The following is a 25,370-nucleotide window of genomic DNA, read 5'->3' as shown; positions in this document are numbered from 1 at the left end:
ACTAATAGCCAAGTTCCGCATGCATGAGGATGGCTTCAACCGGGATCTTGGATTCATGTCACCTTACGTGTAACTCCCAACATTTGGCCTGAACTTGCAAAATCCTACTAATTGCCCTGGTTGAGACAATTCACACCTCTTTAACCTGTGATTATCTCTCTCTCCACTTGCATTGTTTGTACCTGACTCATATGGACTTGAAATGTTAACTTTGTTTCTTTCCACAGGTGTTGTCAGACCTGCTGAGTTTTTCCAACGTTTTCTGCTTTTATTTCAGGTTTCCAGCATCTACATTATTTTGCTTTTATTACACATATTCTAGCTTTGTTATATGTTCTCTTATGTATACGAGAGATGGATTGGCCACACTAAATTCCCTTAAGTGTTCCAAGATGTGCACGAGAAGTGGATTGACCAAGCTAAATTGCCGCTTCGTGTCCCAAGATGTGGATGGGAGGAGAATTGGATATGTTAAAATCCCCATAGTGTTCCAAGATGTGTAGGTTAGGTGGATTGACCATGCTAAATGCCCTTAGTGTCTAAAGGTGTGTAGGTTTGGTTAATTGGCCATGCTAAATTGCCCCTTAGTGTATATTTTCTCATTATGATTTTGATTATATTTCAAAAAATGCACAATATGAATTTCAAAGCCAGAAAGCCTCGAATTATCTTATCTTTGGTGATGGTCAAACATTGTGAATATTCTAATTTCTAAAAGCTGCACAACAGAGTCTTTACTTTCAAAAAAAAATTAGAATAAGGAAGCAGAGTGAGAAGAAAGGAGCACAACAGAATGAGACAGCCTCTGACATTGCCATCTGTCCTTAGTATGTGTGTGAGTCAGGAAGCAATGTGGGGGTGGAAGGAAACAGGGTTAAGAGGGTAGTTGAAAGGAGAGGACATTGTACAAGCTGTAGGGATTTGATTACCTGTTAAGGCTTGCATTCCAACCATTTCTCATGCAATTCAGCCTGTGTTTATATATGCTGTGTTTGTGAACCCAATTCTTCACTCATCTGATAAAGGAACAGCGCTCTGAAAGCGCGTGATACCAAATAAACCTGTTGGACTTTAATCTAGTGTTGTCAGATTTCTTACTGTACCCTTTAGAAGGGAAGGCAAGTGGCGAGAGGCCCCCCAGGGACAGTTCCCCAGGAGGGGTGGTGGAGAGAGGCCACCAAAACTTGTGGCAGCAGGATAGGGCAAATGTTAACCATTATACGTTGGTTGGGGATGCACTGGGGGACAGCAGCGCATCGAGTCTAGGAGTGATAGTACTATTGGGTTGGAGGGTGAAAAAAGCCAGCAATGTTGCAAGGCTGAGCGAGGGTGAGGAGAGAATTGATCATGAGAACATAGTGGAAAGTTGTGTTTGGCAGGGTAAAACTGAAAGTTTTCTAGTGGGTTTTGAGGGACCACTCCTGATCCACCAGAAGTGCTGCAAACAATTGTTAATTTATGGAGTCAGCAGTTCCCGTAATCCTTTCACTACTGGGTTTATCAATTCCTCAGAAATTCAACAACAGTGGTGAATTTTAAACCTGACTTTTAATTGGTCTGTGGGAGCTCAATTTAAACAAATTAATAAAACATAGAAACTATATACAGGAGTAGGCCATTTGGCCGTTTGAGCCTGGTCCACCATTCATTTTGATCATGACTGATTTTCGATTTCAATATCCTGACATCTACTCGCCCCCATCCCCCCCACCTGTATCCTTGATCCTTTTAGCCCCAAGAACTATATCTAATTTCTTCTTGAAATCAGACAACGATTTGGGCTTAACTACTTATGTGGTGGTGAATTCCACACATTTACCACCCTTTGAGTGGAGAAATTTCTCCTCGCCTCAGTTCTAAAAGATTAACCCCTTATCCTCAAACTATGACCACTAGTTCTGGAGTACCCCACCATTGGGAACGTTCTTGCTGAATCTACCCTGTCTAACCCTGTTAGAATTTTATAAGTTTCTATGAGATCCCTTCTCATTCTTCTAAATTGCAGTGAATATAATCTTAATCGACTTAGTCTCTCTTCATATGACAGACCTGCCATTCCAAAAATCAGCCTGATAAACCTTTGCTGTACTCCCTCTATCGTAAGAATATCCTTCCTCAGATAAGAATGCCAAAACTGCACACAATATTCCAGGTGTGGCCTCACTTATATAGAAACAGCAAAACGTCCTTATTCCTATGCTCAAATCCTCTTGCAGTGAAGGCAAACATACCATTTGCTTTCCTTACTGCCTGCTGCATCTGCATGCTTACTTCCTGCGACTGAAGCATGAGGACTCCAAGGTCTCGTTAAATATCCACCTCTCTCAATTTACACCCATTCAAGTAATGATCTGTCTTCCTATTATTGCTACCGAAGTGGATAACCTCAAATTTATCCACATCATACTGCATCTGCCATGCAGATGTCTACATACACAGCCTGTCCAAACCTTGCCGAAGCATCTCTGCATCCTCCTCACAGCCCACCCTCCTACCCGACTTTGTATCATCTGCAAATTTGGAGATGATACATTCAATTCTCTCGTCCAAATCATCAATGTATAGTATGAACAGTTGGGGCGCTAGCGCAAATCCCTGCATAACCCCACTAGCCACTGCCTGCCAATCGGAAAAGACCCATTTATGCCAACTCTTTGCTTCCTATATGCTTACCAGCTTTCGATCCATCTCAAGACATTACCTGCAATCTCGTGCTTTAATTTTACATAGTAGTCTGTTGTGTGAGACCTTGTCAAAAGTCTTCCGAAAGTCTAAAAAAACCACATCCGGTGGTTTTCCTTGGTCAACTCTACTGGTTAAATCTTCAAAAAATTCCAATAGATTTATCAAGCATGATTTCCCTTTTGTAAAGCCATGCTGACTTTGCCTGGTTATACCACTGCCTTCCAACTGCTGAGTTATGAAATCCTTGATAATGGACTCGAGCAACTTCCCCAGTACTGATGTTAGGCTCACTAGTCCATAGATCCCTGTTTTCTCTCTACCTTTCTTTTTGAATAGGGCTTACGTTAGCTGCCCTCCAATCTGTAGGAACTTTTCCAGAGTCCAAAGAATTTTGGAAAATGACCACCAATTTATCTATTATTTCCAGGCCACTTCCTTAAGTACTCTGGAATGAAGATTATCAGGACCTGGGGATTTATCTACCTTCAATCTCATCAATTTCCCTAAAACTATTTCTCTACTAATGCTGATTCCTTCAGCTCCTCACTAAAACATGTTTCTTTCAGCACTTCTGATACATTATTCATGTCTTCCCTTGTGAATACTGAAGCAAAGTACAAATTTAATTCCTTGGCCATTTCTTTATTCCCTGTTATGAATTCTCCCACTTCTGACTGTAAGGGCCTACATTCATTTTTGTCATTTTTTTTCTTTACTTAGCTGTACAAAATTTTTATATTGCCCGCTAGGTTACTTTCATACTCAATTTTTCCCTTCTTAGTCAATCCCTTGATTCTCTTTTGCTGAATTTTAAACTGCTCCCAATCCACTGACCTATTGTTTTTTCTTGCCAATCTGTATGCTTCTTACATTAAACTGATACTATCTCTAATTTTCCTTGTAAACCATGGTTTGGCCACAATTCCCTTAATACTCTTGCGCTAAACAGGAATAAAAAACTTCTGGAGTTCACCTATTTGTTCTTTAAATGTCTGCCACTGTCTTTCCTTTCAGTAATGTTTCGCAGTCCATCATGAAGGAACACTCTTGATGCTATCGTGCTTTCTGCATGTACTCTTCCTTACATCTGCTTTTTCAATGTTACCAAAAGCAAACTGAGAAACTCTTAACCAAGCCAAGGGCAGTTGGGACCAATTAGATAATTTATTTAGAGATGGGAAATGAACATACAGAGTAACAAAGTAAGTTTTGTCTTGTTTTCCTCCTTTAGAAAGTGGGAGGGGGATGTGAGAACAAGGAACCTGTCTCTCTCATTGTCTAACTTGTTCAGGTCATTACATTTCCTTCGAACTTAAGTTTCAACTGCAACAAAATATGCCCCTGTGTTTTAGTTTTAGCTCTGGATAGGGAGTGCTCTTGGGGGCTGCATGGTGGCACAATGGTTAGAGCTGTTGCCTCACAGTGCCATGAACCCAAGTTCGATTCCTGGTTTGGGTCACTCTCTGTGCAGAGTCTGCACATTCTCCCCATGTCTACATGAGTTTCCTACAACTGCTCCTGTTTTCTCCCACTGTCCAAAATTCTAGTTACATTGGGGCAGGACTGGTTCTGATGTCCTGGGGGAGTGTTTGCTAGAGCGTTTGGAGAAAGTTTAAGCTAATATGCCAGGGGGATGGAAACCTATGTAAGGAATCTGAGAAGGAGGGAGCAAGGATAAAATGTGGGGAGAAGGTTCCAACTACATCAAAAATCAGGAAAAAAGTTAAAAGAAAGGAGAACTCAGGAAGTGTTATTAATGGAAGTGTTAGAATTCAAAAAGAAGGTACAGAAACTAGCACGAAGGCATTTTATCTGAATACTCACAGCATTTGAAATACAGTAAATGAGTTGACAGCACAAATCATTGTGAACGAATATGATTTGGTGGCCTAACACAGAGACATGGTTACAGGAGGTCACAATTGGGAAGTAAATATCCAGGGGTATCAGACTGTTCAGAGGGGTCAACAGGAAGGTAAGGGAGGTGCTGTAGCTCTGATATTTAAGGGTGACATCAGGGCGGTATGAGAGATGATGTAGGTTCTATGGAAAACAAGGTTGAATCCACTTGGGTGGAAATTAGAAATAGCAAGGAGAAAAAGTCACTGATAGGCATAGTCTATTGGCCACCAAGTAATAACATCATGATGGGGCAAGAAATAAACAAAGAAATAACTGATGCATGTAAAAATGATGCAGCAACTGTCATGGGGGATTTTAATCTACGTATTGCTCAAACCAGGTTGGTCAAGGCAGCCTTGAGGAAGAATTCATTGAATGATCCACAATAGCTTCCTTGAACAGTGTGTACTGAAACCTACAAGGGAGTAAGCTATCCTAGATTTGGTCCTGCGTAATGAGACAGGAATAATTAATGATCTTACAGTTAGGGATCCTCTCGGAAAAGGCAATCATAGTATGGTTGAATTTAAAATACAGATGGAACATGAGAAGGTAAAATCCAATACTAGTGTCTTGTGCTTCAACAAAGGAGACTACAATGGGATGAGGGAGGAGTTGGCTAAGGTATACTGGGAGCAGAAATTTTATGGTGGGACAACTGAGGAATAGTGGAGGATTTTCAAAGCGATCTTTCACAGTGCTCAGCAGAAATATGTACCAGTGATAAGGAAGGACGGTAGAAAAAGAGATAATCAGCCATGGATATCTAAGGAAATAATGGAGGGTATCAAATTCAAAGAAAATACATACAAAGTGGCAAAGATTAGTGGGAAACTAGAGGATTGAGAAACCTTTAAAGGTCAACAGAAAGCCACGAAAAATAAGATAGATTATGAAGTAAAGTAGCTCAGAATACACAAAATAGATAGCAAAAGTTTCCACAAATATATAAAACAAAAAAGAGTGGCTAAAGTAAACATTGGTCCTTTAGAAGATGAGAAGGGGGATATAATAACTGGAAATGAGAGAGTGGCTGAGGCAAGTATTTTGTGTCAGTCTTCATAGTGGAAGACACAAATAACATGCCAAAAATTGATGACAAGAAGGCTATGGCGGGTGAGGACCTAGAAACTATCATTATCACGAAAAAGGTAGTGTTGGGCAAACTATGGGGTAAAGGTAGACAAGTCTCCTGGCCCTGATTGAATGCATCCCAGAGTACTAAAAGAGATGGTTGGGGAAATAACAAATGCACTCGTGGTAGTTTACCAAAATTTGCTGGACTCTGGCATGGTTCCTGCAGGTTGAAAAACAGCAAATGTGATACCACTGTTTAAAAAAGGAGGCAGACAAAAGGCAGGTAACTATAGGCTGGTTAGGTTAACTTCTGTAGTAGGGAAAATGCTTGAATTTATCATCAAGGAAGAAATAGCGAGACATCTGGATATAAATCTGGATATAAATTAGCCCATTGTAAGATGCAGCAAGGATTCATGAAGGGCGGGTCATGTTTGAGTAATCGGGTAGAATTCTTTGAAAACATGACGTGCACAGTGGACAATGGATAATACGTGAATGTGGTGTATCTGGATTTCCAGAAGGCATTTTACAAGGTGTTGCACCGAAGACTGCTACATAAGATAAAGGTGCATGGGGTATTAGCATGGATAGAGGATTAGTTAACTAACAGGAAGCAAAGAATGGGGGTAAATGGCTGTTTTTCTGGTTGGCAATCAGTGACTGGTGGTGTGCCTCAGGGATCAATGTTGGGACTGCAATTGTTTATGATTTACATCGATGATTTGGAGTTGGGGACCAAGTGTAGTGTGTCAAAATTCACAGATGACACTAAGATGAGTGTCAAAGCAAAGTGGGCAGAGGACGCTGAAAGTCTGCAAAGAGATACACAGAGTCTAAATGAATGTGAGGGTCTTACAGATGGGGTACAATGTTGGTAAATGTGGGGTCATCTATTGTGGTAGAAATAACAGCAAAATGGACAATTATTTTGATAGTAAAAAAATTGCAGCATGCTGCTGTGCAGAGAGACCTGAGTGTCCTTGTGCAAGAATCACAAGGAGTTGGTTTGCAGATGCAGCAGGTAATTAAGAAGGCAAATGGAATTTTGTCCTTTATTGCTAGAGGGATGGAGATTAAAACAGCGAGGTTATGTTGCAGCTTTATAAGGTGTTGGTGAGGCCACGTCTGGAGTATTATGTACAGCTTTGGTCTCCTTACTTAAGAAAGGATGTATGGCATTGGAGGGGGTGCAGAGGAGATTCAGTAGGTTGATTCCGGGGGTGAAAAGGTTGTCTTATGAGGAGACACTGAGTGGATGGGGCTATACTCATTGGAATTCAAAGAATGAGGGGAGATCTTATAGAAACATGTAAGATTATGAAGGGAATAGATTGGATAAAAGCAGGGAAGTTAGTTCCATTGGCAGATGAAACTAAAAGTAGGGGGCATGGTCTGAAAATAATGGGGAACAGATTTGGGACTGAGTTGAGGAGCAACTTCGTTTGTGTGAAGGATTGTGAATCTGTGGAATTCCCTGCCCAATGAAACAGTTGAGGCTACCTCATTGACTGTTTTTAAGGCAAGGATAGATTAATCTTTGAACAGCAAAGGAATTAAGGGTTATGGTGAGCAGGCGGGTAAGTGGAGCTGAGTCCACGAAAAGATCAGCCATGATTTTATTGAATGGCCTACTCCTCTACATTCTTATGTTCTAAAGCTTCCTATGTAGTTTATCCATTTGCCCCAAGGAGCATATGTGTTTTTACCACAATTATTGTGAAAATTTATTTGACTGTCGAAGACAAAATAATAATTTGCTCAATGTTCCTGATCATTGTGGAGACGTCTATAGCATGTGAATTGTTAACACCCTAAGACTTCCTCTATTGGGTTTAAACCTTTATTTTCATAGAGCTCAACTCATTCCCAAATCAATTTTATGGGAAAATAATCATATTATTCCATCACATTTTGTTTTTTCAGTGACAAGTATTGCAGAAAGATTACAACTTTGAAATCACTATTGCTTATGTGTCTTTTTGGATATTCACAACACTGAGTGTGTGTTCTGTTTCTTGATTTTTCCAATTTTACTGATTAACATTGACAATCATTGTGTTTTGTGTAGTTAATATATAATGACATGGATGTGGAAAGTGCAAACATGGTAACATAATTTCTGCGAGTTTATCAAGCTGTTTTTTTCTGTACCATCTACCATTCCAGCAAAGGTAGTAGCCAATCTGCAATGAAGCTTTCAATGATACAGTTTGTAAATGCATGCAGGAATAATCTAGAATGAATTTCTCTTTTCATGTGGCAAATTTTTTGGTTTGGCTTAACTGAAATGAATGTCAGACTTATACATTTCTCAGAATCGTCCCAAAGTGCTTTACATACAAGGAGTTACTTCAGAGTTGATTAATTGTTCTGTAAATAAACACAACATAAATATTGCTCAAAAAGAACAATGAGGTCACAATTTATTGGTGATTAAAGGAAAAATGTTGAACAGGGCTTAAGAAGACTACTTCTAACTTATTACACAGGTAACTCTAATCAGATAGCTAGATGATTTAATAGATAGTGGTCTTTCATTTCTGGGATTTGAATTAATATCCACATTGAAAATTTTCCATATGCTGGTTATAAATGTGAAATTGGCAAATTGATCTTGGTGGACATAGTCCTAAAACAGATAACTGTCCCTATTTTAACACCAATTGGCAAACTGAGAGACTACAGGCTTGTGAGGAAGATATATCATACAGGTGTGTAGGAGTCTGTTGTTCTGCAGCTGGGGCAGAGACAGATCATTGGAGAGAGTAGAAGGGAGCTTCATTCTGTACCTGGCTGTGCCATACATAACCTGGGAATGCTTTATGCTGACACTGGGTCATTGAAATGGAAAGAATAACAGCCACTATATTGGAGTATGCACTCCAATTATGCATTTTGCCAGATCGGTTTCCTACACGTCCATCTATGAGCGCTAACATCCCACACGTTCCACACATTCATGCGCAACAGAAAATATTGAAACCAAAGGAAAGTGAGAAAAAGGCTTTCTTGGACAAAAGACAGAAAAGATTTCCTTTCCATTGAATTCAGAAGAGCACATGGTTTGATGGCTAGTTGTCCTAAAAAAAATACATTCATTCAAAATGTACCTGGGCTGGGATTATTCAGGAATCTTGTGAAATATTTCTTGATACAATACTAGGGCCCTGGTACATTTTTCACCAAAATAATTTAATTTGATAAAGTCAATATATAGTCTGAAATATTAATGTCTCTGCCATACACAATATTTATTAAGCAAATTAAAAATCCTTGAAGAAAAGTGAGGACAAACCTTCCATCTTAGAGAAGACAACAATCTGTTACTTGCTCAATAATACATTGTAAATAAACTATTTGAAGATATGTAATACGTTTCCAGCTAAATAAAGATATAAGCACAGTTGCATATGTAAGCTAGCATATGTAAAGTCTGCATTTTTGCTACTTTTTGCATACAAACAAAAGCTTACCTTTAGCATGGCCTTAAAATGTGTCCTACTTCAATGTAGTATTTTAAAAATATGAGCTTAATAAAAATAATAGTTATTGTGAATTGAAATCTGAGCAACATAAGTGCATGATCTTTTGGGAAGTTACTGCTGATTTAGATTGTTTCAGTGGATTTTTTCTGAGTTTTTTTGTGTTCAGTGTGGCATTTATAGGATCAATTTGTCTAAGTTTATAAAAGCAGAGTAAAAATGTATAGTATAAGAAGAAGGAACCAGATACTTAAGTGCCTTTCTTTCAGCAAGTGCTTCTTATCTGCAAGAAGCTGTCATTTCAATTTTGGTATTTGCTCAGACTTCTTCCACACAAAAAATCCTTTAATAAATGTAATTCTCTTTTAAAGCAAGTGTATTATAAAATTATCACATACATATTGATTGCAGTTGAATGCTGCACTGTACAATCAGAGGTATATGGGTGCTGGGAATATAGTGACTGGAGGACTGACATTGACTAAAGTAAAGAACAGACATGATGTTTGACATTTGGAGAGACTATTGGATGAAGTGGAGGCTGAGATCAAACAGTTGGCAAATGAAAATTGAGCTGTGGTGCTTTTGCTGGAGGCATGCAAGTATGATGTTTGACATTCATTCTCTGCAACTGGGTCTTCTCCATGTTATGCTTTGATACCACCACCACCAATGTCCCCCACCCCCATCTTATACTTACATGTAAGAGAATCTCTTTTCTTATTTAAGTCCACAATTAGTCTTTCCTTAAGTAAAATTGTATATCAAGATCACTTTTGTAACATGGATGTTGATGACTTATTAAATTACAATGGGAAAAGTATAATGTGTATGTAATGGCTAAATTTGTGTGCTTTGCTATGGTCATCAATGTTGGCATGCCCCGTCTCTGGAGTTTATTTATTGTGATTAATTTTATGGTTATGCTCAAAAGTGTAACCAACACTCATGTTTAATAAGTCTTGCAGTGTTGTGGTTTACTGATTTTAAAACTCTGTCTTTTTTTTGTGTGTGCCAATTGACAAAGCTGAATGTTTCCCTTGTTTTCCCCTGCTTAAATTTATTAAATTTATGATTGTTTTAGAAAGTTATTTGATATTAAGAAAGGGTCTTTGGCAGTATTTACTTCAAATCATGCAGTTGAGTGTTAAATGGCTAAATTGTGTGCTGATTGTCTTAACCGAAAATGGCATTTATAAAAATGTGACATTTTTGTAAATTTTGTTTAAAAAAATCTGACAGTGAAGGGAATAACAGTGTGACACTTCTTTGTGTATGTGGCTTAGACCAATGGTACAATAGGTTGGTGAGATGCACAATTATTTCATACTTCAAAATTAGTTTATTATAGATTATAGTTAGTAATTGATGAGGCTTTCTGGTTCACCATCTGGTGGTGACATTGGTATTCCAAACAGTCCTGGGGCTCCTTGGGTTTCAACAATTGGTATAGGATCCTGTTCACCAAAATCTAAACTTCGAAGACGAGGGAAGCAGGCATAGATATAAAAATATGTATTGAAAGGGCGCCTCAGTCTATTTTTTTCAAGCCGTAAATACGTCAGACGGTTTGGGTTTTCACTATCAGTTGAAGGACACATCGAAGTAAAATTAAGTGCTGAGAAAAAAAGAAAAAGCATTATTAGTAACCCACCAAATTTATTATGAGTATTAAAGTTGATAAATGTGTTGCTTTTCTCATCAAAAGTAAAAAATTGAGAGATATTTCATGACTATAATTTTTTACTAGGGACTGCAGTGGGTAAACTACTCAATGATCCCAGTGTGGCTGAATGGATCGGATTCTATACTTTGATATATAATCAAAGTACAAAAATATATTTCTCCAATTAGTAGTTGGCCATATAGACCAAGAAGATTCAAAATTTAATCCCTTGTCTATGGTGAATTAGCTGATGTATTGGCTGTGGTGTTGTCATTTGCCTCAGTTTCCCTAGGTTAATTAATTATCTGGTTTCCATCCCTGCTGCAATATCAAAATGCTCAAAGTTTAAATAACATTCCATGTGACTGTCACAAAGGCAAACTATCCCTCTTTGACTTTCTCAACCTGCTATTGCCTTTGACATGGTTGAGCACACCCTGCTCCAATGCCTTTCCACTGTCATCCAGCTGTATGGGACAATGCACACCTGGACCCATTCTTACCTATACAGTCATAGCCAATAAATCACCTTCTCATCTTGCTGGTGCATTGTTACCTCTCCTATTCCCAAGGATCTATCCTTGCCTACCCCCTATTTCTTATCTACATTATTGTTTTCCAGTGAGATAATCCCAAAACAGAGTGCTGTTTCCACATAGCCAAATTAAGAGTTTACAGTCTCTGAGATGACCTTCCTACCATTTATCACGATCATTGCTAAGACTACCTATTTCCACTTCTGAAGCATGGTCTGACATCACCTGTTGCTGAAAACTTAATATGATTTTGATGCTTCAGGACTTGATTACTGTGCTCATTACTAGCTGAACTTCCATGTTATCCTCGCTGTAAACTTGAAGTAATTTGAAACTCTGCTGCCCATATCCTTACTCACCTGTTCACCCATCTCTTCTATACTTGATGATTTACATTAGCTTCCAGTTAATCATGACTCAATTTTAAAATTTTCATCCTTGTTTTCACATTTCTTTGCAGCCTCGTTCCTTTGTATCTTCTTCCAACCCCATTAACCTCTGAAATATCTGTGTTCCTCCCATTCTGGCTTTTTGAACTTCCCCAATTTTAATTACCATTTGTAACCATAACTTTAGCTACAAAGGCTCTAAGCTCTGGAATTCTCTACCCAACACTGCCCCACCTCCCTTTCCCACTTTCTTTAGGAGGCTTCTTAAAATTTCCTCTCTGACCAAGCCCTTGATCATCTACCTTAATATCTCCTTTTGTATCTTGATGGCAAATTTTGTTTTACAACATTCCTATGAAGCATCTTGGAATGTTTTATTAATTTTAATTTGTATTTATACAGCATATCTATTGTATTGCTATTGTTGACCTAAAGTGGAAACGGTCAGCCAGGAATGTGGAAATATATTGCTGTTCCTTTATCATCGTTGGAGCAACATTCTGGAACGCTTTATCTGAACAGCACAGAAGGAGGGGCGATTTTACCATTTTGATTCTAAGTGCTGAATCTGGGCACAATTCAGAGCTGACTTGAAAACCTGTTCTCGGGCGCCCCCAAACACCTGGGAAAAAAAAGCGCAAGTCTGAATCGCGCTGTGGGAGGGGCTTAATGCAGCCGAAACCCTGCTGCTCTGATTGGAGCCTTCAACTGTGCATGTGTAGTGCAAAAGAAGTTGAAAAACGCTCCCCTGTCACATCGCTTCTGGGCCACAAAAAGCGGATAAAGCAGCCCAGGAGTGACAGCCCCCACAGATATTGCCCCACCCCCACAAAATAACTGTCCTTCATATCCACCCACCCCTCCTGCTACCCAGATGGATCGTGACCCCTCCTGCTCCGCTTCTCTCCGACTGATCACCACAGAGTGGCAGCAGGCTTCCCACAAGTCCCCCTGCCCCCCAACACCCCACCCCCAGCTCCACCAGCAATCCATCTGGCCTTCCTCCTCCTGCTCCCCCACCGGAGAGCAACCTGGCCGTCCCTCCCCCATTCCCACAGAGAATAATTGGGTCTCTCTCCTCCGCCACTGCACCACTCTGGCCTGCCTCCTCCTCCCTACCACGCCACCAGAGAATAATCTGGCCTGCCACCTCCCCCACACATCACCGATCTGAGTCAGAGAGCCATTGGAAGCTCTGAACTTATTCTTCAGAAGCCGGAACGCCCAAAACAGACCTTTGCTGAGCATGCCTGTTTCACGTCAAATCTGGATGGCAAACACGATGGTAAAGAGGGAAATGCAGGTAAGATTGTGCATCCAGCTTATTAAATCAATTTAAATGCATGCATTCATTTAAATCGATGTCGTGCCCGTTTTTGGGCCTTGGTAAAGGGAGAATCTGCGTGTGCACGGGTGCAGATCGTGCTATTTCCCTTACGCCTGACTTTACCAAGTTTTCATGCCCAAAAACGGGCGTAACACATCGGTAGAATTGGGCCCTAGAAGTATCTACATCTCATTGTCTGCAGCTGTTCAAAAAAGCAACTTATCATTTTCACAAGGACGTGTAGGAATGAGCAATAGATACTGGTCAAACTATCCAGTGAACAAATAATAAAAAATCAGCTTGACTGCAATCTTTGTGAGAAATGTCCTTGTATGACTTGGGTTTGGCTTTCTCTTCTCATGATGTAATAATCTGCTGTCGTTCACTGTCAAAGCTTGCAGATAAACAATAAGTTGTAAGTGAACAAATGCAAGTGAAATTATGGACTGATTCTCTAAATTGACCGAAAACATGGCCTTCACAGGTTGCTGTTTTGGCATTCGCAGCATAGGAGGGTCAAAAGTAGATCCAAATGGGAGCTGGGAGGAACAAAGCAATGGTACAAAGGAACAAAATTCTATTTAAATGGTAACAAAAGATACACAAAGCATTTCCTATTTAAAGAAGAATCTCATTTCCATCTGAAAGCAATAGATCCTCATGGAGTACTACTGGTTTTCTTTCCTTCTTAATTGATTTCTTGACATCAGTTGAAAACAATGTTTGCAAGTGTTCCAGAAGGGCCTTTTGAAAGCTCTTTTCACTAATATGCTTTCATGGTCAAGCAAATGCAACTTTTACACCTCCTGAATGAAATTCTTTCAAAAATAGTTGGCAGTGTTTCAGCATCCATTTGAATCATAGAATGGTTACAGTACAGGGGAGATTATTTGGCCATTGAGCCAAATTGAGTCTGTCTTCGCCACTGTCTCAGGCAGTGCATTCCTGATTGGAACATTGGGGAGCATAGTGGTAATGACACTGGACTAGTCATCCAGAGACTAATGCTCTGGGGACATATTTTCAAATGCCACCAGGGCAGCTGGTAGAATTTAAATTCAATTGACAAAACTTGAATTAAAAGCTTGTCTAATGGTGACCATGAAACCATTGTCAGTTGTCTTAAATAAGAACATAAGAAATAGGAGCAGGAGTAGGCCATCCAGCCCTTCGAGCCTGCCCCGCCATTCAATAAGATCATGGCTGATCTGTCGCTGCTCAGTTCCACTTTCCCGCCCTCTCCCCATAACCCTTAATCCTCTCTCCTATCAAAAACCCATCAAAAACCCGCCTCATTCACTCGTCCTTCAGGAGGAAGGAAATCTGCCGTCCTTAATCTGGCCTGACATATGACTTGAGACCCAGCATATGGTTGTCTCTTAAGTAACCCCTGAAATGGCACTACCATCATCATCCCTGGCTACGTCCCATCCTAACAGCAGGATAAACCCAGCAGAAATGGTGATGACACAGTATATATAGTCAGGAAAGAAGGAGTCCTCAACGTGGGCTCAGGACCTCTTGAAGTCTGATGGCATCAGACCAAACATGGACAAGGAAACCTGTTGCTGATTACTGCATCCCTCACTGATGAATCAGTATCCTCCATGTTGATCGCCACTAGGAGGAAGCACGAGGATGGCAAGGTTCCAAATGTATTCTGGGGGACTTCAATGTTCATCAACAAGAGGAATTCAGTAGCATAACAAATAGCTGATTCTTAAAGGACAGAGATGCAAGATTGAGTCTTCAGTATGTGAGAAAGGAACCAATAATAGAGAATAACCTACTCAACCTCATCCTCAACAACCTACCTGTTGCAGATTCATCTGTCCACGACAAATTGATAGGAATGATCACCACACCGTCCTTATGAAGACAAACTCCTGTCTCCACATTGAGGATACTCTCTATTGCATTATGTGGTACTACCATCATGCTTATTGTGATAGTTTTCAAACAGATCTAGCAACTCTAGCAGTTAGGGGTGAGCAATAAATGCTAACCTAGCCAATGACACCCACATTCCAGAAATTATTTTTTAAAATGTGCTGTATTAAAAAAAAATCCTCCTTCCTATGGTTTTTGGCTCCTTCACATTAAAATCTGTATCCTCTGGTTCTTGGCCTTTTTTCCAGAGGACAATTTTGGTTTCTCTATTCTACACAGACCACTCGTGATTTTGAACATCTTAATCAAATCCTCTTTTTTTTTAAGGAAAATAATCTCAGCTTCCCCAGTCTCTCCACATAACTGAAGTCCTTCAATAGTGGAACAATTTTTATTTATGTTTTCTGCATTCTGTCAAGCCTTTACATCCTTCCTAAAGTCCAGTATCCAGAATTAATACAATATTACAATTCAGACTGAACTAGCAGTTTGTGAAGATTATTCATAACTGCCCTGCTTTTACAAAATCCAGAATCCAATATCTCTCTTTAACTTAACCTCCTTTGCCACCTTCAACAATTTATATATTTACATCCCCAGGTCTCTGTGTTCCTGCACCCACTTCAGAGTTGTATCCCTAATTGTCTATTTTCTCATTCTTTCTACCAAAATGTATTACATGGCACTTCTCAGCATTAAATTTTATCTGCCATGCCTGCCCATTCCAATAGCCTGCCCTGTCCTCTAGAAGTCTATCACATCCTCTGCACTGTTCAGTGCATTTCCAAGTTTTGAAATTGTGCCCTGTGCACACAAGTCTAAACCATTAATATCTATCAAGAAAAGCAGAGGTCTACATAATGATCCCTGGGGTACATTATCGTGTACCATTCCCTTGTTTGACAAATAAGATATCAATTTTTTTTTCTTCATTTAGCCAGTTTTGCATCCAAACTGCCACTGTCTCCTTTATTCTGTGTGCTTCAACTTTGCTGGCAGTCCCCAACATTTGAGAAATATTGGGTGGTGTGCACAAAGGGTTCACTCAGAAGGTGGCAGAAAGATTTCAGGTTGGGATGGTATTTGGCAAACTGCTGGTCATGAGGAATGGGGATGTAAAGATCGCAGGGCAGAAGTGGGAAGATTGTGCATTTTGTGGGGCACGGGTTGCAGTTGGGCATTGATATTTCATATCTAAACTGAAGGAAAAGTGCATGTAATTTTTTTTATGTAGCATGTGGATAAATATATAGTATATCTTCTGCACTATATTCATGAATAAGACAGCACTTCAATTCTTTCTTTGGCTTCAAACCAATTACCATAGCAATTTAAAGGTAATACCTTAACCACTACATTACCATGCAACTTACTAAGAGCAAATCTTTATTTTTAATAATTGTGACTTTTAATTACTGAAAATGTAACATAATGTTGCCCATACTTGTGAAGCGGTTATTGTTGAGGTACAGGTGCTCTAGATCCCTTGAAACATAGAAGAAATTAGACAGTTGGTTGTATCCTAGATTCAGCTCCATTAATTTTGAGAGGTTGAACACACCATATGGTACTTGTTTCAGTTTATTGTGTGACATCCTTAATGAGATGATGTTTGGAGTTTTTCTGAAGTAATTTTCTGGGATAGATGATATAGAATTGTTTTCAACTGAAAGCTGCAGTAGAGAAGCTGGAAGATCTCCTGGCATGGATTTGAGCCTGTTGCTCTGCAGATTTAACTGAATGAGACTCTTCATTTTTCCAAGATAATTTCCCTTGACAGCACCATCAGGGAGTTTGTTATTGCTGAGATCCAGAGTTGTTACATTAATTAGTGTGCGAAAGGTATCAGCAGGCAGTTTAGTAATCTGGTTGAAACTCAAAGTAAGTCTTTCAAGGGTGTTAGGAAGTGGAACTGGGACTTCTTCAAGTTTGTTGTGGTCTAGATTAAGATGAATCAGGTTTTTGAGCTTGCCAAACACACCTTTGGGTATCTTAGAAGACTTTAACTTATTATGACTGAAATTAATTTCTTGAAGTAATGTTGCATTAATGAAAGCATTTCCTGGCACACTTTCTATTTCGTTCATCTGAAGGTAAAGATGTCGCACATGTGCTGGGATATTGGGAACATACTTGAGTTTTCGATTGTCACAGTACATAGCCAAAGGGAAAGATGGCATGCATCGGCATTCATGAGCACATTCTCTGGGAAAGAATCTGTCTAGATCAGATGTACGAATACGCCGTTGATGCTGTGGAGGTGGAGCAAATGCATGATCATAGTTATCTTGACAAAGGATGTTTGCACTGAAGAAAAGTATTAAAATTCGCAGCCCTGTGGTGAAGGCCATTCTTATGGTGCTGATTTTGTCTCTGTTGAAATTAAAATGAATGCAAGAAAATGGACAATGAATCACATAAGAACACTGAGTTGATGCAACAAATGAGCACATGACAATTATGTGCCCTTACAGTAAAGAAATAGATAACATTAATTTGTGTACAAATTGGGAGCAATTTCCCTTTAAGAAGTTTTTAACATTTATGTATCAATATCTCAAATGATCTGCATTGATTACCCCGTTACATGCAGAAATGGGGAATATTTAACACTTCTGCACCCTCAAAACTGAAATCTACCCCTGATGTTGCTAGAACCCCCAAGTTCGTTACCGATGATTCCAGCCAATAATTTTTTTATATTTTTCAGGCACTGATTGATCTAGTTCAATCTCTGCTGTATTATAGTAATACAAATTGGCAGTTGGCACTTCCTTCAAATGGGAGAAACCACCATCTCAAAAGATTTTATACTCTCTCAGTTCAGGGCCAGGTTAAGCCCTGGCTCTGGGAGCTTCCTCTCCAGTTGTCTCTGAATATCCCAGACTAACTACTTCCAGAAGACAATTATTAATCTTTTGACCAATCAATGTGCCACCTTTCCCTGAGTAAGTAATTCATAATCACACAGCATCCTAGGGAGATAGAAAAGCGACACATGGGCAACCCCCAGTTATGGTCAAAACAAGTGAAATCAGCAAGGTCCATTATAGCACTTAACACCTTTTAGATGTTTCATTAGCCACTGATTTGATAGTTTTAAAATGTTTGTCAACTATAACAAATCTCTCTTCATTAAGTCCTTTAATTGGTTGTGATCATCAAATAATCAGATATGCTTATAGGATACAGCATGGCAATTAATATGTTGAGTTGGTTTTTCCAAGTTGTGGTGTCTAGGCTACACACAGTGGCAAAGATGGATTGCTGATCCATAATGAATCATTGCCCCCGATTGTAAACGTGCTTCAGGCTTTTTCACGCAGCAACAGACTGCAATCAATGCCTTGCACATTCGAGCAGTGTTGCTTCCCAGGGAATTCTCCTCATTCCAGCTGGCTTGGTTGGATTTGACAGGGTTCCCTCAGAAACAGCAATAACAGCTGTTTACTGTAACATTTGTTATAACAAATTCTCAATCAGCAAATTGATGATTTGCTAAATTCATTAAACTGATCTTCCTCTGCAATGAAAGGTTTTAAGATGCCAATGTTGGGAATTATTTAGACTGTATTCAGTAATTGGGTATTGCAATTTATCTAAATGTTTCCTACTATCACAATATGATTTGGTTACATTATAAACAATATCACTGGTTATGTTTTCAAGTAAAAAGTCTGACAACACCAGGTTTTAGTCCAACCGATTTATTTGATAGTAAACTCACAAGCTTTCGAGGGGACTCCCTCTTCGTCAGGTGAATGGAGAGTTCTGGCCTCGGACAGAGCATATAAAGCACAGACAGTTTAGAGATTACTGATTAGAATGCGAATCTTTACACCTAACCTGCCGTTCAAGTCCTAAAGTGGCCGACAATGTGTGTGGAAGGAGCACTGATCACAGGTTAAAGAGATGTGTATTGTCTCCAGACAGCACAGTGAGTGAGGTTTCGCAAACCCAGGCAAGTCACGGGGGTTACAGATAGTGCGACATGAACCCAAGATCCCGGTTGAGACCGTCCTCGTGTGTGTGGAACTTGGCTATCAGTCTCTGCTCAGCGACTCTGCGCTGTCGTGTGTCGTGAAGGCCGCCTTGGAGAACGCTTACCCGAAGGTCAGAGGCTGAATGCCCGTGACCACTGAAGTGTTCGCCAACAGGAAGGGAACAGTCTTGCCTGGTGATCGTCGAGCGATGTTCATTCATCCTTTCTTGCAACGTATCAGGTAGACATCGTCTACCTGACACGTTGCAAGAAAGGATGTCCCGAAGCATGGTACACTGGGGAGACCATACAGATGCTACGACAACGGATGAATGAACAGAGTCGCTGAGCAGAGACTGATAGCCAAGTTCCACACACATGAGGACGGTCTCAACCGGGATCTTGGGTTCATGTCGCACTATCTGTAACCCCCGTGACTTGCCTGGGTTTGCAAAACCTCACTCACTGTGCTGTCTGGAGACAATACACATCTCTTTAACCTGTGATCAGTGCTCCTTCCACACATGTTGTCGGCCACTTTAGGACTTGAACAGCAGGTTAGGTGTAAAGATTCGCATTCTAATCAGTAATCTCTAAACTGTGCTTTATATGCTCTGTCCGAGGCCAGAACTCTCCATTCACCTGACGAAGAGGGAGTCCCCTCGAAAGCTTGTGAGTTTACTATCAAATAAATCGGTTGGACTAAAACCTGGTGTTGTCAGACTTTTTACTGTGTTTACCCCAGTCCAACGCCGGCACATCCACATTATGTTTTCAAGGTCATGGCTATTAGTAGAGAGTATCTTAGCCTTTTCTCAATTCGCAGGATCTTGATAAAATATTGATTTATTGTTGCAGTGCATTTCCAGATATTGTATTTCTATGTCTATCTACACCACTACTAGAGACTTGACATTCCATGAGCTTAACATGATTGTCAACAATAAGAAGTCTTTCCTAGAGCCAAAGCCGGACATAATGGGTGCATTTGTATAGCCCTGCATGCTCAAGCGGCTGGGGAGGGCCCAAAGCATGGTTAGTGCTGGCAAGAACCCCTTTTGTGATTCACCCAGCCCCTGCAACCAGATACAATCTGGTTCACATCCAACGAGGGTGTGAACCAGATCAGCATATTTAAACATATGCAGCACCAGTTTGGAGCCAGATTCTCCTGGCCCCTGCAAACGTCTGACCCTTGGGCACAGCAGGAACCCAATGTGAATCACTCCTGGTTTCCACAAATGGAGATAAGTCGTGATGGCCAGGGCTCGGGCTTGGAGGTCATTGATGGTGGCAAAATGCCTAAATAGTACTCTGGTAGTGCAGTGCTGGATTGGCACTGCCAGGTTGATACTATTGGGGTGGCACTGCCAGTGTGCCAGGTTGGCAGTGCCTGAGGGGCTGACTTGGTTGGGTGGGACTCCTGAAGGGGGAGGGGGTATAGAAGAGCTCCTGAAGGGAGCCTTTGGCAACCATAGAGCAGGATGTCGCTCACTTTGGGGGGTGGGGGGGGGGGTGCTAATGCCAGTCTTTTGAGGGTATTTTAGCTAGTGAGTAGGGGGGAAGGGGGGCTTTAAAAATGGTGCCCAGATCTCAGGGAGCTGGCCCTGCGGTGTCTTTAGGTCCCCAATCCAACATTCTAAGTGGGGATGAATTCCGTGAGATTCTGCCCAGGCTCCAAATAAATTTCTAAGTGTGGGTGAATTGTGGACTGATTTGCACCAAACTACCCACCAGGAATCTCAGTGACTTTCCCATTGGGGACAATACTTAGAAATGTATATGGGAGATTTCTGCTCAATGTCTATAGCATTCTAGATGTTGCGCCTTACCAAGTGTGTCATCTGTGGGAGCTGAACATGTCAGTGAGCCCGGCTTTGGAATTCAGGCTCCCTCTGCCCTTATTGGCAGGATGTTTCCCCCAATCTTTCCCCAACATGGGTTGCCTTAAACTGCAGCAGGCGACGGTGCAGAGGGACCTCGGGGTCCTTGTGCATGAGTCGCAAAAACCCAGCTTGCAGGTACAGCAGGTGGTCAGGAAGGCAAATGGGATGCTGGCCTTCATAGCGAGGGGGATTGAATATAAAAGTAGGGAGGTCTTGCTGCGGCTGTATAGGGCATTGGTGAGACCGCAGCTGGAGTACTGTGTGCAGTTTTGGGCGCCGTACTTACGCAAGGATATTTTGGCCTTGGAGGGAGTGCAGAGGAGGTTTACTAGGCTGATGCTGGAGTTGAGGGGGTTGAGCTATGAGGAGAGGCTGAATAAACTAGGCTTGTACTCGTTAAGAGTTTAGAAGAATGAGGGGAGATCTCATTGAGACGTATAAGATGATGAATGGATGGATAGGATAGAGGTGGAGAGGCTCTTCCCGCTCAGAAAGGATAGTAGGACTAGAGGGCACAGCCTCAAGATAAAGGGGGGGTGGTTTAGAACGGAGTTGAGGAGGAACTTCTTCACTCAAAGGGTGGTGAATCTCTGGAATTCTCTGCCCGTTGAAGTGGTGGAGGCTGCCTCGCTAAATATTTTTAAGACGCGGGTTGATGGGTTTTTGCTAAGCGAGGGGATTAAGGGTTATGGGGAGAGGGCGGGAATGTGGAACTGAGCCACAACAGATCAGCCATGATCTTATTGAATGGCGGGGCAGGCTCGAAGGGCCAGATGGCCTACTCCTGCTCCTATTTCTTATGTTCTTATGTTCTTAATGGGTCCCCCTGCTTGAATCCTGACATGCCCCCTCACATCAAGACTGCCAATTGCCCCGACATGTCCCCTGTAAAGTTCACCTTCGTGATCAACCACTCATGACTCGTCCCCCTTCTCCACTCAACCACACCTCCCTTCCCCAACTCAATCTCACCTCCTTGGCACAATCCTGGCACACTAGTGGTGCTCAATTATCACTGTTGGACTGTCTGGTAACCACAGCTGGGTACTGCTTGTGTGAGTTTGGCATTGTCAGTGTGCCAGTGGGCACTGCCTGCCCTTGCCCCTGATCACCCGGGGGCTTCAGTGCCCCCTCCCCAGGCATGACCGTAGTGATTCTTGCCATTATCGCGCCGCACTCGAAGACCAGTGAATTATGCACGTTGGGATTTGAATAGACTATGCATATTTAATCCTACTTTAAATTATTAATTGGATTCTGGTTCATGTCATTAGGAAGGGGCCAGTAAAGCCATAAACTGTTTGATGCCGGGTGTGAAATGGAATTTTAGGTGTGCACGCTATTCTCTGGGATCAGCCAGATCTACTAATGGTTAGGCAATATCGGAGAATTGCCCCCATTGTCTAAGCATGTTTGGTTAACCAGTTTAAAGACATGCCTTGGTGGGCGCATAAGCCAACTGTGGTTATAACACTTTGCCAAGCTTTTTTTAACGTTGACTCATTCCAAAGTATTTTTAGATGTCTGAAGACCTGATAATTATGGAATATATACTTAAATGTAAGTGGAAGTTCTTTTGTACAATGGCCACTTGTGCTACCTAAGTAGACAGGTTTATTTAAAAAAATGCATCTCCAACAATGCAACATTGGAGTGATGGCCTAGTTTGAACTGCTCAAGTCTAAGAATGGATTAAAACCTCCAACCTTTTGATTCAGAGATTAAAGCACTTTTGAATGAACCAGATTAGCAAATGGTTGACTCCTATTGATTTAATCTTTCTGTCTTACATTAATCACATGTACCCATTTGGTGGAATGTAACCAAAACAGATTCAAGTGGGCCGGGTGTGGGGTAATCATTAAAATTGGGCAATTTTAATTCCCTTGCTTCACACAGTTCTGCAGGCCAAAATCATGGGATCGTGGATGTTCCACAATCAAGAATAGGGTAGAGTTAAGAACCTCTTCTTTATACCTGCAGTGGACATCCTGCTTAGTAGATTGTGAAGGCGCCACTAGAATCTGAATGGTATTCTAGCACCTTGATTTGCATGTACTAATGTCAGAAGGATGCCTAAATAAAAGGCACAATTAAAATGGCAGTTAGCAGTGGCAAGCTTTTTAACTGCTACCCCAGAGTATTAGTAGTACTCTTTCCTGTGTTCATCAATAGAATAATATTTTGTAAACCTGCAGCCGAAACTTTGTTTTCTTATAGATATTATTTCAATCTTTTAGGATTCTCTCTTTTTTGGGGTTTTTCAGAACATGTTGTAACATTTTAAGGCAGTTTGGAAACAAAATCCAAGTAGATCACCTTTAAGGGCATGGTAGCACACACATTTAATGTTGCATAACTTAATATACCGCCCGTCAAGCATCTTAACATCTGTAATCTGAAAAGCCAAGTGAAACAACATACATAGGAAATAAAAGCAGGAGTAAGCCATCCAGCCCTTTGAGCCTGCTCCGACATTCATTACGATCATGGCTGACCATCAAATTCAATAACCAGATCCCGCCTTCCCCCATATCCGTTGATCCCTTTAGCCCCAAGAGCTATATCTAATCCCTTTTTGAAATCACATGACATTTTGGCCTCAATTATTTTCTGTGGTATACAACATTCTGTCAGTGGCTGTAGTTTAGAGAATTAAGTCATTGAGATCCAGGCAATTCTCCACCAACTTTATCTGATCTGGCATAAAACATCCAATGTTCAATCTTCATCTTTCTGCATATAAATGGGATTTGAGAAACCTTGTCAATGCTTCAATCTCTGCAGATCTCTGGCTTATGTTACAGTTGATACTAAATTCTTGGCAATTCAGGTTGTTTGTTTAAATGGTTCCAAAGAACGGTTTCACCAAATTGTGACTTGTCAGACAATTTGTTCATGTAATTTACTATGCTAACTTCTAGCCACAGGCAAACCAAAGAGTCAGTAAAAAATTACACTACAACTCTTCCAATATCTGTTGGACATGCATAAACAAGGGTAAGTGGTCCTGTCATATACAGACATCCAATTATCCCTTGGGACATCATACAGGGCATGCAGGATGCTTACTAGGAAGATTAGATTATTAACAGATTTCTTTCATGTAATATTAAAAGCTGACAAAAGATAGTCTACATCCAAGAGTTCGAAAGGAGGTGGCTGCAGAGATAATGGATGCTTTTGTTATGACCTTTCAGAAGTCTTTGGATTCTGGAATAGTCCTAGTGGATTGGAATGTAGCAAATGCAACATTGCTATTCAAGAAGGAAGAGAAAAACAGGAAGCTGTAAACCAATTAACCTGACATCAATCATTGGGAAAATGCTATGTATCTATGCGTTAACCATGTTCCATGTACCTCACAAGAGGTTATTGCAGAAGGTCAGGGGGCATGGAGTTGGGGGTAGGGTGTTAGCATGGATAGAGGATTGGTTGTCAAATAGGAGGCAGAGAGTGGAGGTCAATGGGTGCTATTCGGATTGGCGGTTGGTGACTAGTGGAGTGCCTCAGGGGTCGGTGCTGGGGCCTCAGCTATTTACCATTTATATAGATGATCTGGAGGAGGGAACCGAGTGTATGGTGTCGAAATTTGCTGATGACACCAAGATTGGAGGAACAGCAAATTGCGCGGAGGGTGTGGAGAGTCTGCAGAAGGATCTAGATAGGCTGGGCGAATGGGCCAGGAACTGGCAAATGGAATTTAATGTTGGCAAGTGCAAGGTGGTCCACTTTGGTAGGAATAATGGTAGGAAGGATTATTACTTACGTGGCGAAAAACTGCAGCAGGCGACGGTACAGAGGGACCTCAGGGTCCTTGTGCATGAGTCGCAAAAACCCAGCTTGCAGGTGCAGCAGGTGGTCAGGAAGGCTAATGGGATGCTGGCCTTCATAGCGAGGGGGATTGAATATAAAAGTAGGGAGGTCTTGCTGCGGCTATATAGGGCATTGGTGAGGCCGCAGCTGGAGTACTGTGTGCAGTTTTGGGCGCCGTACTTACGCAAGGATATTTTGGCCTTGGAGGGAGTGCAGAGGAGGTTTACTAGGCTGATGCTGGAGTTGAGGGGGTTGAGCTATGAGGAGAGGCTGATTAGACTGGGCTTGTACTCGTTAGAGTTTAGAAGAACGAGGGGAGATCTCATTGAGACGTATAAGATGATGAACGGGATGGATAGGATAGAGGTGGAAAGACTCTTCCCGCTCAGAAAGAACAGTAGGACTAGAGGGCACAGCCGCAAGATAAAGGGGGGGCGGTTTACAACGGAGTTGAGGAGGAACTTCTTCACTCAAAGGGTGGTGAATCTCTGGAATTCTCTGCCCGTTGAAGTGGTGGAGGCTACCTCGCTAAATATTTTTAAGACGCGGGTTGATAGGTTTCTGATAAGAGAGGGGATTAAGGGTTATGGGGAGAGGGCGGGAATGTGGAACTGAGTCACAACAGATCAGCCATGATCTTATTGAATGGCGGGGCAGGCTCGAAGGGCCAGATGGCCTACTCCTGCTCCTATTTCTTATGTTCTTATGTTCTTACAATCATAGCAACTG

The 25,370-nt window shown here is 41.2% G+C and overlaps 2 protein-coding genes across 3 annotated transcripts in view; one reads left to right on the top strand and one right to left on the bottom strand.

Moving 5' to 3' along the window:
* cenpp (centromere protein P) overlaps positions 1–25,370 on the top strand; it is a 253,450-nt gene that overhangs the window by 89,843 nt on the left and 138,237 nt on the right. The window lies entirely within an intron of this gene.
* Positions 7,814–25,370, bottom strand: part of omd (osteomodulin) — a 28,962-nt gene continuing 11,405 nt past the window's right edge. Inside the window, exons 2-3 of the mRNA XM_080181796.1 lie at positions 16,402–17,330; positions 7,814–10,767 (exon numbers count right to left, since the gene is read on the bottom strand). Of these exons, the coding sequence (XP_080037922.1) occupies positions 10,508–10,767; positions 16,402–17,308 (1,167 nt within the window). The 5' untranslated portion in view covers positions 17,309–17,330 and the 3' untranslated portion in view covers positions 7,814–10,507. The remainder of the gene's footprint in view (positions 10,768–16,401; positions 17,331–25,370) is intronic.

The sequence above is a fragment of the Carcharhinus amblyrhynchos genome, chromosome 3, assembly GCF_965287045.1.
Source record: "Carcharhinus amblyrhynchos chromosome 3, sCarAmb.v2.hapA, whole genome shotgun sequence".
Taxonomy (NCBI): Eukaryota; Metazoa; Chordata; class Chondrichthyes; order Carcharhiniformes; family Carcharhinidae; genus Carcharhinus; species Carcharhinus amblyrhynchos.
This window is presented reverse-complemented; position numbering and strand designations above follow the sequence as displayed.